The following is a 16545-nucleotide window of genomic DNA, read 5'->3' as shown; positions in this document are numbered from 1 at the left end:
CCAATTAATAATTTTTTCTAAATTATAAAAACTAAATAGTAAAATATTACAGAGAATTAACTATTAAACTTTTAAAAATGTCAAAAATATTTTAATATATTTTTTAAAATTGAAAAATTAAATATCGAATTTTTTCATATTATAAGAACTAAATAGTAACTTTTTCATTTTATTATTAAATAGGTATTTTTGAAATTATATTTATTCTCTCTACCATATGAAAATCATTAACCTAACAGAAATTTTTGATGGAGAGAATTCAAATTTTGACAGAATTAAACCTGAATGACGAAAGTGTAGAGTTTTAAAAATAGATGACAAATTTGTTAATTATGCTATAACTCAGAAACTAAAAAATAATTTTACCTTAATAAAAACAGTTTCTGTTCCTGCTAGAAATCCATTCCACAGTGGGCCATTCAAATTCCTAGATCCAACCCAAATGCAAATCTGGAAACCTTTTCTTTTTTTCAAAATTTGAAAGAAAATTGAGCCTAATCCCCAATTTGCAGTACCAGATCATGAACCTGGATCTCGACCAAAAATGATGAAACAGATTATCTATCACCATGCTAATGCAATGATTAAGTATCAAGCAGACTTATATCCATAGAAATTACATAAACTGCATTGTTATTATTCAGAAACTTTTTGGAAACTAAAAATTTTCTGAAATGTTATAATTTTGAGACAAGCAACAATAGCACAGAAAAATCCAGACCTTCAAAAATGAGAACAGCCTTTTATGTTTTTCATCTCATTGTTTGAAATAATCTCCATTGATCTTCAAGCAAAAAAGAAACACAGATAGAAAAGTCATCAGGTTCACTTGTACAGCTGCTTGAACCTTCTGCAGGCCTCTAAAACGTTTTCTCTGTGACCAAAAGCACTAACCCTGATAAAACCTTCACCACCAGGTCCGAATCCGCTACCAGGTGTTGTAACAACATGAGTCTTCTCAAGAATTTCGCTGAATACATCCCATGAGCTCCGGCCAGGGAAGTGAACCCACACGTACGGTGCATTCCTCCCTCCATACACATTAAACCCAAGTGAAGTAAATGTATCCATTATAATCTCTGCATTTTCTTTGTAAAATCCTACCACCTTTTGCATTGCCTGAAAGGAGATGAAATCCATCATTCTATTTACCATTTTCTGCTGAATTTTATTGGAAAACAATAAGATAAGCTAAGATGGCAAATCTAACGTTACGGCCTTCTGGTGAAAGGCAAGCAAGACCACCAGCTTGGACAACATTGGATGCACCATTAAAGCAAGTACAAACAATTCGGTTGAAGTCCTTGGCAACAGGAAAGCCGTCCGAAAAGAGGAGCTCTTTTGGAACCACAGTCCAACCTAGACGTACTCCAGTAAACCCTGCATATTTGCTAAAAGATACTGTCTCAAGTGCAACCTGCAGAAATACATAAAACAGCACATAATAACTAGTATCTATAGAGACCATGGTGTGTACTCAATGAAGAAGAAAAATAACTGATCAAGCTGCCTCGCACAGTGAGACACAATAGGCTCATTTTAACCAACTCAAAAACAAAGAAACACCCACCTAACTTGTACCTTATCAAATTTATTGGATATGCATGGATATTCATCCACTAAAGGTAAAAACATACAAAGTAAAATATTAAGCATAAACAAGAAATGCTTAGTCCCACAAAATGTCAGGTAACTAGATGCTAGATGGCTCATGCCCTGTTCTTGAAGCCATAGAAAAACAAAACCATAGTTCAGAAAGAAAACAGTTTGAAGCAAACACCTTGACTGACATTAGAAGGTATATTACTTATCTTACACAAAGTAAAGGACATATATATATATCTTATCCAGGAGTGAGGGAACTTCTTGTGGATGCAGAAGTATACCAGGCATAGGACAGCTAGCTGAAGCCCATCAGCAGCCGTAATTCAAGAAGCAATAGGAGTCTTTTGAATTGTTATCTTCCATTATTTTTATCAGTAGGATTATTAAGTAGGACTTATTGTCTATTAGAATAATTGCTTTATTAGGACTCTCAAGTCAAGTAGGACCTGTTATTAGTAATAGCTGTTCCGCTAGGACTCTTAAAACTACTATGTAATCTACTCTATAAATATGGAGCCAAGACATCAATCAAAATGAGGCAATTATTATTTTCTTCAAACAGATATTTAAACGAGCTCTCAAGGTTCCATCAACATAGGTTTTGCAAGGATTAAGAATCGAAACACAGGAAAGTGTCCTATTGAGTTGGAGGATCTTTCTATTCACAGACCCGTGATGCAATCCTTAGCCTGGGAACTTGACAACAACCCACGAGATGAGTTCAGATCCCTATTTCAAGAGGCACAAGCGCTAACAGAAGCGAGAGTAGTGCAAGTAGATGCTAGAGTAACACAAACTGACTCCCACCTAGAACTGCAGCTACAAACCTTATCTCAGCAATTGCAAGAAATACTCAAGAGGAATAAATAAGAATCTGGGAAAAGAAGCAGGGGGAACTTCAGCAAGCAGCAGCAACCAATTCATCGAAACAGAGCAGAAGAGGTGGAGAATACTCGACCTAGAGCAGGGGCAGTGCTGTTAGGCTCATGAGCTTACGTACTCGCCTTGCTGACCCTATGTTGCTGACCCTATGATGCTGAATAGAAGTATGAGCTCATTGGAGGGAGCTCTTAACACCTTAAAAGGAGGAATCTCAACTTACAAATGATTGTAAATAATTTTAGCCAATGATCTTTATTGAATTAAGAAACCCATATATATAGTGGAGGAGTCCTGAATACAACAGAAGAATAAATTAAAAGAAATTTTCAAACCCTACTGCAGATAATAATAACTACTTTTCAAGATAGAACTGAAGATAAAGCTAAGAATAAAATAAGTGTAAAATTCTATCTCCATCCCCTTATCCTCATCCGATAATCTTGAAACATATCGCTACTACTGTATTGCTACTAAGATCTCTCCTGCTTATCCATCCTCTTACGGCGCTGGTATCTTTTTCCCGTGAAGGCATCCACAACATCACTCCCTCCCTGGACAAAAAGCTTGTCCTCAAGCCATGGTTTTAAATAATGGCCGTTACATGGATTGAGGTTTTAAATAATGGCCGTAACGTAACGTAATGGCCATTATGTAACGGTATCAAGGAGGGCCATTACCCGTTAGGCCGTTACCCAACGGCCCCCCTTGAGTTGCATCCGTAACGGTAACTGCCATTACCGGCAGTGATGTAATGGTAACGGCCATTACTTTATCCCAACATAGAATTCGGAATTTCAGAGAATATATTCAGAAGCCAGCTATCCATTGAATTTGACCACATTTTTCCTTCTTCTCCAGCAAACAGCACAGCAAAAACTCATTTTGCAACTAAGTTTTCTAACTTTCTCTTCCTTTGCTCTCAAATATCTCAAGCTTCCCTAAACATTTCTTATTTACAAGCTTAAATCTACTATTAACTACTTCATTTCAAGGCAATATCTTCTAAAAGGTGAGTTAATATTTCTGTGTATTTTTACTTTCAGAGTTCTGTATTTTTATTTTTAATTGTTGTAGATTAAATTTGTAGTTTTAGGTTAAAAATATACTTTGAGCTATTAATTTGTCCGACCTATAAAGATTATATGGTTTTTGTTAGTTTAGACTATTTTTCAGAAATTATTATGAAATTAAATTAATTTTAGTTACTGTATTTTTTTTTTGTTTCATTTTTGTGGATTAAAGTGTTAGGTTTGAATTAAATTAATAGTGTATTTTTACTTTCAGAATTCAGAGGAATCAGAGCTGCTGTATTTTCTTTTTTAATTTTTATAGATTAAATTTGTAGTTTTGAGTTAAAAATATACGTCGAGGCTATTAATTTGTCCGATCTATAAAAATTGTATGGTTTTTGTTATATTAGACTATTTTCAGAAATTATTATGAAATTAAATTATTTTTAGTTGCTATATTTTTTTTGTTTAATTTTTGTAGATAGTTTTAGTTTTGAGTTAAATTAATAGTGGTAGACTAAGACTAGTTTGACAAATAAAAATTTCATATCTATATAATTTGTGTTAAATAAAAATTAATATATGGAGTTAGGTTAAAGTTAAAATATTAGTTATGAAAAAAAAATATTTGCCTTCCATGTATTTGACATTTAATATCTTTTAATTTTTATGAATAGTTATTAAATATTTGCATTGAAAATGCCTCGTGGAAGTGGTTTTGGTTCTACTGGTAAACCAAGTGATGATATTGGGTGAAAGTTTGTAATACGTACAAGGAAAAAATGAGAAATGATTTGTAATTTCTGTGGGAGAAAAGTTATAGGTGGAATAACAAGATTGAAGTTGCACTTACTAACATACCTGGTCAATTGCAAGTAGTCAAAAAGTTTCTTCCCAAGTTAAGAAGGATATGGCCGTTGTCCTGAAAGAATACCAATTAGCTAAAAAGGATAAAGTAAAAGAGAAAGAGAATTAGAAGAAGAAATTATGAATATAAATAGAATAGAAGATGATGAAGAGGAGGACATCGAAATTGAAATGGCGGAACGGGCGAGCATGAGACAGTTGGAAGAAGATGAATTTAGAAGGAGAACTGGATATAGATTTAATGTTGGTGTAGTAGCGGACAAGTGTTGGGTCGTTCTGCTACTACACGTGAGAGGTAGAGAAGCACAAAGATATGCAGAAGTATCTACACCGGCATCTCGGTTGATTGTCACAGAAGTTGAGATAGAGAGAAGCAGAGCTCAACAAAAGCAGCCAAAGTTAAAAACTAAATGGTTGAAGACAAAGGAGAAAATGTTGAAAGCATTTAGAAATTTTGTTATATATAATAGGTTTCCCTTCAGTATTGTTGAGTCACCATGGATAAAGCCACTTTTAAGAACAGTGGCAGAAATCAGGCCTAATGTATCTCCACTTAGTGCTTATGAAATTACAGAAGTTAAATCTGAAAAATGAGTACAATGAGAACCTCATTTAATGGGATGTGGAAGGAGAGGGGAGTTACTATAATGTATGATGGTTGGAGTGGACCAACACGTATAAGTATAGTAAATTTCCTTGTCTACTCAAACAGAGGCACAGTGTTCCACAAGTCTATTGATGCATCCAATGTGGAATATAAAGATGGAGATTACTATTTTAAAATTATGAAAGGAGTGGAAGAAATAGGCCCTCAAAAAGTTGTCCAAGTGGTAACGGACAACGAAGCTGCCATTAAATTAGGAGGGAAGAAACTGATGATGAAACTCTCTAATCTATATTGGACTGCTTGTAGTGCTCATTGTATTGATTTGATTTTGAAAGATATTGGAAAGAGGAAGAGTGAAAAAAATAATTGACCAAGCCAAGATAATTACTCAATTTATTTATAATCATAATTGGGTGGTCAATTATATGAAGAAATTCACGGACAATAGAGATATTATTCAACCTGGCATACTAGATTTGTCACAAACTTCATTGCTTTACAGTCTATTGTCCATTATAGGGTGCGGCTAAGGAATATGTTCAAATCGGAGCAATGGATGATGAGTAAATATGTACAAACAACAAGTGGTCAAGCGCATGAAGCCAAGAAAATTGTGCTTAACTTAGGCAACGAAGAACGAAACTTTTAGGAGAGGGCACAATAAATAATAAAAGTTCAAGAACCTCTCCTGAAGGTTTCAAGATTAGTTGATGGGAATGACAAGCCAACAATAGAATTTATATATGAGGCAATAGAGCGAGCAAAGTTGGCTATGCAAAAAAATTCCAGAAGCTATTTGGAATATTGGAGAATAATCGATCATAAATGGAATTTTCAATTGCGTCATGCCGCTGGTAAGAACATTGTATTATAATTTGATAGTTTAGAAAATTAAATTATTAAATTAAAAGATAACTTGTTATCTATCTTCATATTTTATTTTGCAGGGTATTTTATAAATCTTCAATATCAATATAGCCCACATGATATTGGAAATGATAATGAGATCATATTGGGTCTCAAAAATGTTATTCAACGTCTAGAGGAGGATTTAGTAAATCAAGAAAAAGCATTAAATCAAGTAACAAGCTAATTCTCAAGTGTTACTATGTTAGTGTAATTGAAGGCTTGAAGCTTGAACGGTTGCTTTTGAACTTGAAGTTAACTTACTGGAATTTGGAACATGTAGGCTCTATTTTTTCGGGACAAAATAGAGAGTTTTGAAACAGTTTTGGCGCAAAAGGCAATTAAATTCACTAATCCAGGTACTAATTTTACAAAATAAGTAAAATTATTTTTGTTCATTCATTTTTATACAACTAAGTTCATTAAAATAATAAAAATTTAAAAATATTTTGTAGCTGAGTGGTGGATAAAATATGAAGAAAGTGCTCCTGAGTTGAGAAAAATTGCTATTAAAGTACTGAGCCAAACAACTTCGGCTTCAAACTGCGAGAGAAATTGGAACATATTTTCTCCCATTCACACAAAGACAAGAAAAGATTGAAGTATCAAAAATTACATACACTTGTCTTTGTGCACTACAATATGAGGCTGAAAATTAGAAATGTGACAAGAAAAAGCCAACAGGAGTTAGACAGGAGCTACAATCTAATTAATTTGGATTATATTTTTTAAGAAGATAATCCGTTAAACTCTTGGTTGGAGGAAAAGGAATCTCTATTGCTTGATGGGCAACCAAATCCATAGTTGGATGATGAAGAGGCGAATATACTCAAACTCAAGGACAACAAAGTGGTGCTAGTGATGATGATTCTTTTATTTTATCCAGCTCTAGTAGTGATGATGACGATGATGGTGGTGATGATCAAGGTGGAGGAGGAACCACAGTTGAAGGAAGTGGTAGTCGTAGTTCACAAAATCCACCTAGTCAAAAACAGAGTAGAATTAGAATTGCTTCTAAATCATCTCCGATGCGTACATATCAAAGATCACGAGGCTCTCATAACTCTGGTACTAATGGTGTTGAAACATTCCAAACAAGGGGCAAAGGTGTTTCATATGAGGAGGGATCAATTGATTCATTAAATTATAGATACGACTTTGGCACGTATAATCCAAATTCTATGTATGGTGGTAGACCTGGTGGTAGCTCATCATCTGAAGATACTTCATCAAATTATGGGTTCCATGACCAATTTAGAGGGGTGCCATATCCAACAAATTATCCTCCTACATATTCATATTACTCCTTATCAGGAGCAGAGTCAACTTCATCGTCAGCCAACTTATGGTGATCCTAATAATATTATGGGTGGTGGTGCCTTATTCAGTTTTGATCCACAACAGTACAATCAACATCAGCAGCATCAACTTAATGATCAAAGCTCAGAAAGCCAAAATCAAGACCAACAAGAACCTGCATGACGTTTTTTTTGTGGTAGTGAGGTTGGTAATTTCCTATATGGTATTTAATTTAAGCTAAATAGTATATATTTGATATATTTATGTTTATTATATAGGAAGATTTACAATTTAGTCCTTGGACATTACCATTATTAACAAGTCAATCCCTACATTTTTAGAAACCTATTAAAACATCCTTAACTTTTCTTTCTATCAACAAAATAGTCATTCCCTTATCTTTTTCGTTAAAAATAGATAAAGAATAAGAGAGAAAATTTTTAAAATCCAATTTTGCCCTCAAATAAAACCCCTTATTTAGTCCTTGGATATTGCTATTATTAACAAGTCAATCCTTATATTTTCAAAGATCTATTAAAACGTCCTTATCTTTTCTCATATCTATTAAAACGTCCTTATCGTTTCTTTTCGTCAACAAAATGGTCCCTCCTCCTCCTCCTTTAAAAAGAAGAAAAAAAAGAAGATGATGATGATGATGAAGGGGAAGAAGAAGAAAAAAGAAGAGAGAGAAGAAAAATCTCCTGCTCTTCCTTAAAGAAGAATCAAAGAAAAAGAATCAAAGAAGAAAAAAAAAGAATCAAAGAAGAAAAAAAAAAGAACCAAAGAAGAAGAAGAAGAGGATGAAGAATCAATGGAGGAGGAGGAGAAGGAAAAAAGGGGGGTAATTTGATCTTTTGCTACATTTTTAATGGCTGAAATAGACAGAAGGACTATTTTGTTGACGGAGAGAAAAGATAAAAACGTTTTAATAGATTTCTAAAAATGCAGGGACTGACTTGTTAATAATGGCAATACCCAGGGATTAAATTGTAAATCTCCCTATTACATATTTGTATACATTGTTCTGAATTAAATCTATTGATATCATGTCATTTTATGAATTTTGCAAATTGATTTGAAAAATTTGCATAGCGCCAAGCTATTACCGTTACGTTACGGCTGTTACAGGCCCGTTTCTATTACCCGCGACCGCGGCCGCACGATTTAAAACCATGCCTCAAGCTCGAATGTCGGTTAAGCCTCCTGTAAGTGCAAAACAGATTCCCACGTGGCATCGGAATCTAGACAGCCATGCCACGCGACTAAAACTTCCCAAGTGCCCCGATTCAAACAGGTTTGGATAACTTTTGCAGGCTGCGGAATGACACGACCATCTACTAGTGGTGGCAAAGGCGGAATCTCTGAAGGGTGTTCTTCTGTAAAAGGCTTGAGGAGAGAGACATTAAAAACATCATATATTCTGCTGGAAGAGAGGTCAAGTTTATATGTCACTGTCCCAATGCGCTGAACAACCTTGAATGGCCATAAAATTTAGGAGAAAATTTGTGTCCCTTTGTGCCCAGTGACTGTGAGATGACGATAGGAGTATAAACACACCCCAACCCATGCACCAATCTCGTAATTAACGTCACGATGACCCTTACTATAATGGGTTTTCATTCGACCTTGTGCTTGTTCTAGCTTAACCCAAATATCCTTCAAATCCAAACCACGGTCCTGCAATGCCTGGTCTAGAGCCGCAACCCGTGAACTCCATGCTGCATAGGACAATAAACGAGGAGTATCTCTGCCATATACAACCCGAAAAGGTGTGGATCTAAGGGTTGAGTGAAAAGACTATTATAACAATATTCTACCCATGGAAGCCATTATACCCAATTTTTTGGTTTGTCGCCCACAAAACACCGAAGGTGCATTTTAATAGTATGATTAACTACTTTGGCTTGTCCATCTGATTGGAGATGATAAGTGTAGAAAAGGTAATATTTGTTGTATTTCTTACAACAGAGATTACAATATATTTATACATAGAAACCGTGTCTAGAAAGGAAAGGAAATCAAACACCTATGATCATGCAATCCCTAAATTAAGGGACAAACACATATATCAATATTTATTTCCTATATTAATATATTTATTTCTTGTAACCTATAACACTCCCCTCAAGTTGGACCATAGATATTAAACATGCTCAACTTATTACGTATATAATCAAATCGAATCTCATTTAGAGTTTTAGTGAAGATATCTCCTAATTGTTCTCTAGTTCTGATACATCCTGTTGAGATCATCTTTTGTTGGACTTCTCACGAACAAAATGACAGTTAATCTCGATATATTTAGCCCTCTCATGAAATGCTGAATTAGAGGCAATGTGAATAGCTGCTTGATTATCAAGCCACAACTTAGCAAGCATTGAATTTGTGAACCCAACCTCTTCTAACAATTGACGCACCAACAAGACTTCACATACGGCTTATGCCATGGCTCGATATTTAATTTCAACACTAAAATGAGAGAGCACATTTTGCTTCTTACTTCTCCATGAGACCATATTACCTCCTACAAAAACACAATATCCAATAGTTGACCTCCTATCAACCTTCAAACCTGCCCAATCAGCATCAGAAAAACATTCAATATTTGAGTGCCCATGGTTACCATAGAAGAGGTCTCGTCCTGGAGCCCTTTTCAAGTAGGAGAGAACATAAACTGACTTTCCACACTGAATATGCAATATTAGGACGAGTCACCATCAAATAATTCAGCTTGCCAACTAATATTCTATACATTTCAGGATCTGCAAATAACTCACTGTCTTTTGTGATAAGTTGAAGATTAGGAGTCATTGGTGCACTACAAGCCTTAGCACCCAATTTTCTATGTTTCTACCAACAAATCAAGAACATATTTTCTTTGAGATAAGAAAATGTCTTTCTTACACTGCATAACTTCAATGCCCAAAAAATATTTTAAGGAGCTCAAATCCTTTGTATGAAACTGTGTTTTGAGAAATACTTTTAAGGATGTAATACCAGCAGCATCACTAAACCTGCCAAACCATGCCCGGAGACTATTTCAAGCCATAGAAGGATTTTCGAAGTCTACAAACCTTGCCTAACTCTCCCTGAGCAACAAAACCAAGTGATTGCTCAATATAAACCTTTTCCTGAAGGTCACCATGGAGAAAAGCATTTTTAATATCGAGTTGATGCAAAGGACAATCATGTGTAGCCGCCAAGGAAAAGAAATAAACAATCGAGCAGATACGAGCTTGGCAACTAGAGAGAATGTATCAAAATAGTCAACTTCATAAGTTTGAGCATAACTTTTGGCCACTAAACGGGCCTTAAGGCAAGCAACAAATTCATCAAGGTTTACTTTCACTGCAAACACCCATTTACACCTAATAGCCCGCTTTCTTGGGAGCAAGAAAATCAACTTCCAAGTATCATTAGTGTCTAGGGCCACCATTGCTTCTTACAATGCAGCACGCCAACCAAGATGGAATAAAGCCTCAATAAGTTTTAGAGACTGAAATAGAATCTAAAGCAGTGGTAGAACGAGAAGAAGAGGATAATTGACCATAAGAGACAAAAGGCGAAATAGGATGAGTGCAAGTACGTTTACCTTTACAAAGAGCAATGGGCAAATCCAAATTTAACGGTGAAGGATCGATGGGAGCAGGGTCTGTCGACGAAGAAGCTGATAGCGGAGCGGAGTTAGAGTCTTCTAAGCATCTAGAATAAACATGAAAAATGGGAAGAGTCCTCTAAGCATCTAGAATAAACATGAAAAATGGGAAGGCGGCCTGGCACATGAGCGAAAGATGCAGGAAGAGTCTGAGAAGACAGAAAGCGAACAGTGTATAACAAGAGATCAGCTTCCTCCCCTGGGTGTCATAAACAAATGATAGCGGAAAGAACAGAGTGGACTCAAAGTATGTTACATCAACAGACACAAGGTACCGATTAAGATCAAAAGAAAAAAGATACCCTTTTTTAAGTTGAGAATAGCTAAGAAAGACACATTTGAGTGATTTGGGATCCAATTTAGTAAATTGTGGACGAACATCACGAACAAAACAAATACAACAAAAGATATGTGTCCCAATAGGAAATAAAAATTTAGTGAGAAACAAATATTATAAGGATATCACCATGAAGGACGGAGGAGGGCATGCGATTGATCAAAAAAATATGCAGTGGATACAGTATCAGCCTAAAACCATTTAGCTACTTTCATTTGAAATAAGAAGGCTCTGGCTACTTCAAGAAAATAACGATTTTTTCTTTCGGTAAAACTCCATTCTATGAAGGAGTGTCAGCAAGACTGATGAAGAATCCCTTTTTGTAATTAATAAGATTGAAATTCCCCAACAATATACTCTTTGGCATTATCACTTTGCAACATTCGAATGAAAATATTGAACTGAGTTTGGATTTCAATACAAAGAGCATAAAATATAAAGAATAATTCTGAACAACTTTTCATTAAAAATAGCCTAGTGTGAGAAATCATCAACAAAAATAACAAAGTACTTAAAGCCAGACTTAGACACAATAGGACAAGGACCCCAAACATCTGAATATACGAACTCAAAGGGAGACTAAACCCTTAGTGTTATGGATATATATTATCCTTCCATTTGATAGATTCTGATCAAAGTGGTTGCAACAAATAAGATCAATATCTTAGCTTCAATTTGATTTTTTAGTTGTTATCTTTAGTTTAATTTTTAAATTTTAATAGAAGATAGGAAGAATTTTGAATTCAAATGTTGACGCAATCTAAATGTAATCTTCACTATAAAAAGGCACTTGAGATCATTGAATAAGACATTCAGAAAATATTATTCATCAGTTTATGAGATCCGAGAATTCTCTCAAACGAGTTCTCAATTTATTTCACAATAGATTCCTCAAAGAAAAGCATAAACATTAACAAGGTAAAATCAGTCTGACGAGAGGATTTTCCAGTTAATCAACCTATGACGAGATCCTATTTAAGGGCACATAACACATAGGATAATAGATTATTGACTGAAAATTACCTCTTTGGCTCCAGGAATTTCAAATATAGATCTCGGCTTATCATCAGTAATATACATTGCATATGCTGAATCGTAGACAATAATTGACCCATTGTCCTTGGCAAACTGTACTAGTTGTGTCAGTTGCTCTCTTGTTGCAGCAGAACCAGTAGGATTGTTTGGTGAACAGAAAAATATCATATCTGCACGGGAGACCTTAGATAAATCAGGAAAGAAGCCATTCTCTGGATTACACCTCATGTATTCAATCTTCCCATATTTTTCGGCATCCTTCTCATATAATCCTGTCTGGCCTATGATGACACTTGAGTCTACGTAAGCCTGCAAATTGACAGATATAAGTAAAACCAAAGAGCTCTTCAAAAATCTCCATTGTCTGTTCCAAACCCCCTCCCCCCCCCCCAAAAAAAAAATAATAATAATAATAATAAAAATAGAGTGACTGAATGACATTTAATAATTATATACTATTAACACAACCAAATATCAAGATTGGGATGCCAACCCATCATCAGAAGGTGCATACCTATTAGGATCATTGACTAATAAAGACAAAGAGGAGTCCATGGGAAATTAACAAATCCAGTACAGAAACTTTTTCCCAATATCATCATTGATTCATTTAGGAAAACAAAACACAAAATTAATTGGAAAGCTCAACAGCAGCACAAACTAACAAGATGCGCTAGATCAACAGATAACCCACAAGATAGAATCACAAACTAACTTATTATCTTAAGCTACCTTTTTATCTTAAACTACCAGAGACATGCTCACATCTAAATACAAATCTTTTTATTGTGCTTGTGGAGCTAGGAAGGGAAGAGATCAGTAGAAACCAGCAAAACTTAAGTACATCATGTGCCTTCAAACAAATTAAATGCACAACGTAGGATTTCAGCCATTTGTCTCAAGTGGAAAACAAAAAAATAATGTCGACATCCAATGATCCTACAAAGGCCACAGAAATATTACAAAAAGGACCCGGAGACTATCTTCTCCAATATTTTTGATAATGTGGTTAGTTTGAGGCCTTAAACCTGCATCCTCCTGGCTGTGAGTCTTGCAAGTTCAAGGCTTTTATCATTACACCAGACTGCCCTTGCATCTACCATGTCAAACAAGCAAAATAACCATAACTCTTTTTGAGGAATATAGAAGGACAAACAAAAAAGAATCTGGAAAAAGAAGATATGACATAAAACGCACAATTATACTCCTAAAGAGCAACCTAAATCTAAATTACCGGGTATGATGGATCTTGCACTGCAACAGTGATTTCAGACCCAAAAAGAAGCTGCCACAAAATCAAACTGAAGTTAGCTAATATAAAACCAGAAGCAACTACAGCATAAGAAGGAATAGGGGGGTGGGGGTGGGGGTGGGAAGGTATACATATGTTAGTTAAACCTGAAGGCGAGATATGTCACATTTTGCTCCATCAGAGACAAATATATCATCTTCTTCAATGCCAAGGTCTTGATAAAATGTTGAAGCAATTGCAGCTCTCAATGGCTGCACAATTCAACAATTAGTGTTACCATTTGTCCGCCATAAAGTTGATAGGCTAAACCTCCTTTTTGGTGGGAGGAGAGGGGAGGCAAAATGCAACACCTAAAAATTAACAATTCAACTTGGAAAGGATGAAAATTTTTTACAATAAAGTGCACGAATCTCCAAACATCTCATATGCTAAACTATTATAGCAAATCCTATGTTATTGTTTCTGCCAATTTCAAGCCTCTTGTCCACATACTTGACCGTTGCCAGAGAAAAAAATAATAATAACACCTAAAATTCTGCATTCTGTCAGCTAGTCTAGTTATCAAGATTTCACATACTTTTTCACCTTGTTCAGCTCCATAACCACTGTAACCCTCAAGAGTGGACAATGCCTGTGCTCTCTGTCAAAAGGAGGGAAGAAAGTTTTAAAGTGAGATGTATGTAATAACCTTTTTTTGAAGTTATGAGATGCATTTCCCTACACAAGAATTATGATTGAGACGAAAAATAAAACCCTTAAAATAATAATCATACTGCCAATTTTAGACTACTACCATTCACAAAATGTAGACATCAATGCAGAAAGTAAAGTTATTACACTTCTCATAAGAAATATATATATATATATATATACACACACATATATGCAATGAAATTGTGGAACAGTAAATAAAATTAATAGGTTAAAAGGAAGAGAGGCAAACCTTTGCCATGGCAGAAGTTATAACTTCTGGAATGGGCTCAGTGGTATCACCAATACCAAGGCTTATCACTTTTGAATCAGGGTATTTCTCCAAGTGGGCATTCCTCCTACGAGCAATCTTTTTGCCAAAAAAAGGGGCAAGAAAGAAGAGGCAAAAGAGAAGAATGAATGACCAAACAAAAACATTCCAGAAAATATAATAACACAAGCGAAAATAAGAACAATCTTAAACATATCAATTTAACAGCTAGTTATACATGAGAATAAACAGTCTAAAAAAGTAATGAATTTTTTGTCCTTGATGGTTTCATTTAATCAAATAAAATTGGATCTTACACTATTTATATCAGGCAGTATACTCGAATTACTCAATACCCCATAGGTCTAAGTCTTGCCTCCTTAGAAATATGCTCAAGTTGAACTAAGGAGTGGAGGGACTTGTGACGGTGGTCAATAATTTTAACTATAAATATAAGGACAATGAAGGAATATAGATATTAGGCCCTACCCTAAAATAGACAAATAGACTAAGAAAGATGAATCTCTTTCCTCTCTAAATCTCTACATTCTCTATTGGCTACTGACTTAAGCATTAAAGTTGGCATGCCTGCATCTTTTTTTTATGCTTCCTCTCCATTTTGCAAGTTCCTTTTTTTCCTAGCTTAGATGCCTCCTAGTGGACTAGGAATTTTCACGATCTATTATCAAGTGCCAACTACCAAGCACACACAGGGGGAAAAAATACTACATATGAATTTCCTTTGTGCACTTCTTTCCCTGGAAAATTTTTGAATATCAGGTAACGAAAAAGAAAACCTTAAACACTAGAATATCATCTTAAACATACAATTCTATTTAAAACTTAAACATTCAATTTCGGCATATATAAAATGAGGATATTAGGATAATCAGAAAAAGACTGGAAGGCACACATCATCGAATAAACGCAATTCAAAAGTTGAAGTCATTAGGTAAATGTCAAAACTTTTTATCCACGATACAAGAATGATTGGGCAGGAGAAAACTTTAGAGTTAGTGTTATTTGCAGACCTCTGGGAAGAGGTACCCAGCTTGCAGCTTGGCCATGTTTGCATTGCGAGAAACCTTTGTCTTGTAGGCTTAAAAACAAACATCAACAACACATACAAATATGATCAAATATAATCGATGTCGGCACAATACAAATATCACCCAAATGGCAACAAATACTGTTTGTTTTTACGAAAATCCAACAAAAAGGGGGAAACTCACTGATCTTCTCTTCCTGAGGGGTTGCTACACACCTACAAATCTCAATGTTTTTCGAGGGAAACGAAACATCCCGGCTTCTACATAGATAAAGATTAGAACAAACAATCAAAAAAACTGTTTGGCATCCGAGAAATTGAAAGAAAAAAAAATAAAGACGAGAAAACTACCTATAGGTGAAGCCTGAAGAAGCTAAAAAAGCAGAGGAAGAAGAGGAGACAGAGGTGGAAAGATGCTGGGTCAGTGACATTTGGCCTGTGAATGAATCCTGAAGAATGAAGAGAGCAAAGGAGCTTTTGGTGGAACAAAAGAAGAAATGGTAGGCTCAAAATTCAAAAGCGACTGCTTTGAAGCAAAGGTCTAGTCTTTTTAACTTTTTTTTTTTTTTCTCTCTTTGGTTTAATGTTTTTGTTTAATTAATATAATCAAAACCCTAGGGTTTTTGGGTTGTTAGGGAAAAAAATAATATTTTTATATCTCACGTGGTGTTTAACATGAAATAATTTAATGGACTATATTAATTGTTAAATAATTAAGTTGGCCATTTGGAGATTTACTATTTTATAAAAGATTAAATTACCCATAGTTTTTTTTTATACGTCTCGTTTTTTCAGTAACTATTTAGTTTAGTTAGTGAAAAAATAAAAATATTTTAATAAATTTTAATAAATTTCTAAAAATATATGAATTGGTTAATAATAATAATATTTAAAAATTAAATAATAAATCTCTCTTAAATTTATATTTTATTAGACTGCTATTATGCAGTGGTACATAATTATAAAATAATATTAATTTTATGACATTATGCATAATTATAAAATAATATTATTTTATGATATTAAAATTACATAAAATCAATAATATTTTTAATTTAAATATTAATAATAAAATATATTA

General features: G+C 34.5%; 1 protein-coding gene across 2 annotated transcripts; it reads right to left on the bottom strand.

Moving 5' to 3' along the window:
* Positions 1–584: 584 nt before the first annotated feature.
* On the bottom strand, positions 585–16029 carry LOC110624783 (LL-diaminopimelate aminotransferase, chloroplastic). 2 transcript variants are annotated; one of them, XM_021770101.2, is made up of 10 exons: positions 15816–16023; positions 15649–15725; positions 15448–15515; positions 14399–14515; positions 14033–14095; positions 13602–13706; positions 13438–13488; positions 12192–12512; positions 1211–1417; positions 585–1119 (listed from the first exon to the last, which is right to left on the bottom strand). In XM_021770101.2, exons 1-10 carry the CDS (start codon positions 15893–15895, stop codon positions 826–828), a joined length of 1383 nt encoding a protein of 460 aa, XP_021625793.2. In that variant the 5' UTR covers positions 15896–16023; the 3' UTR covers positions 585–825. The 2 variants fall into 2 exon arrangements, with proteins under 2 accessions (XP_021625793.2, XP_043817152.1); XM_043961217.1 differs by lacking the exon at positions 1211–1417 and having other exon boundaries at positions 15816–16029.
* Positions 16030–16545: the final 516 nt, after the last annotated feature.

This window comes from Manihot esculenta, chromosome 10 (genome assembly GCF_001659605.2).
Source record: "Manihot esculenta cultivar AM560-2 chromosome 10, M.esculenta_v8, whole genome shotgun sequence".
Taxonomy (NCBI): Eukaryota; Viridiplantae; Streptophyta; class Magnoliopsida; order Malpighiales; family Euphorbiaceae; genus Manihot; species Manihot esculenta.
This window is presented reverse-complemented; position numbering and strand designations above follow the sequence as displayed.

What these genes read in the sequence shown, in the direction of transcription:
- LOC110624783 (XM_021770101.2), bottom strand. Translation starts at nt 15,895, where the DNA reads ATGTCACTGACCCAGCATCTTTCCACCTCTGTCTCCTCTTCTTCCTCT. An exon ending in GTGACATATCTCGCCTTCAG is followed by an intron (nt 13,489 to 13,601) that starts GTTTAACTAACA and finishes ATTTTGTGGCAG; the next exon opens with CTTCTTTTTGGGTCTGAAAT. An exon ending in TGCAAGATCCATCATACCCG is followed by an intron (nt 12,513 to 13,437) that starts GTAATTTAGATT and finishes GTCAATTTGCAG; the next exon opens with GCTTACGTAGACTCAAGTGT.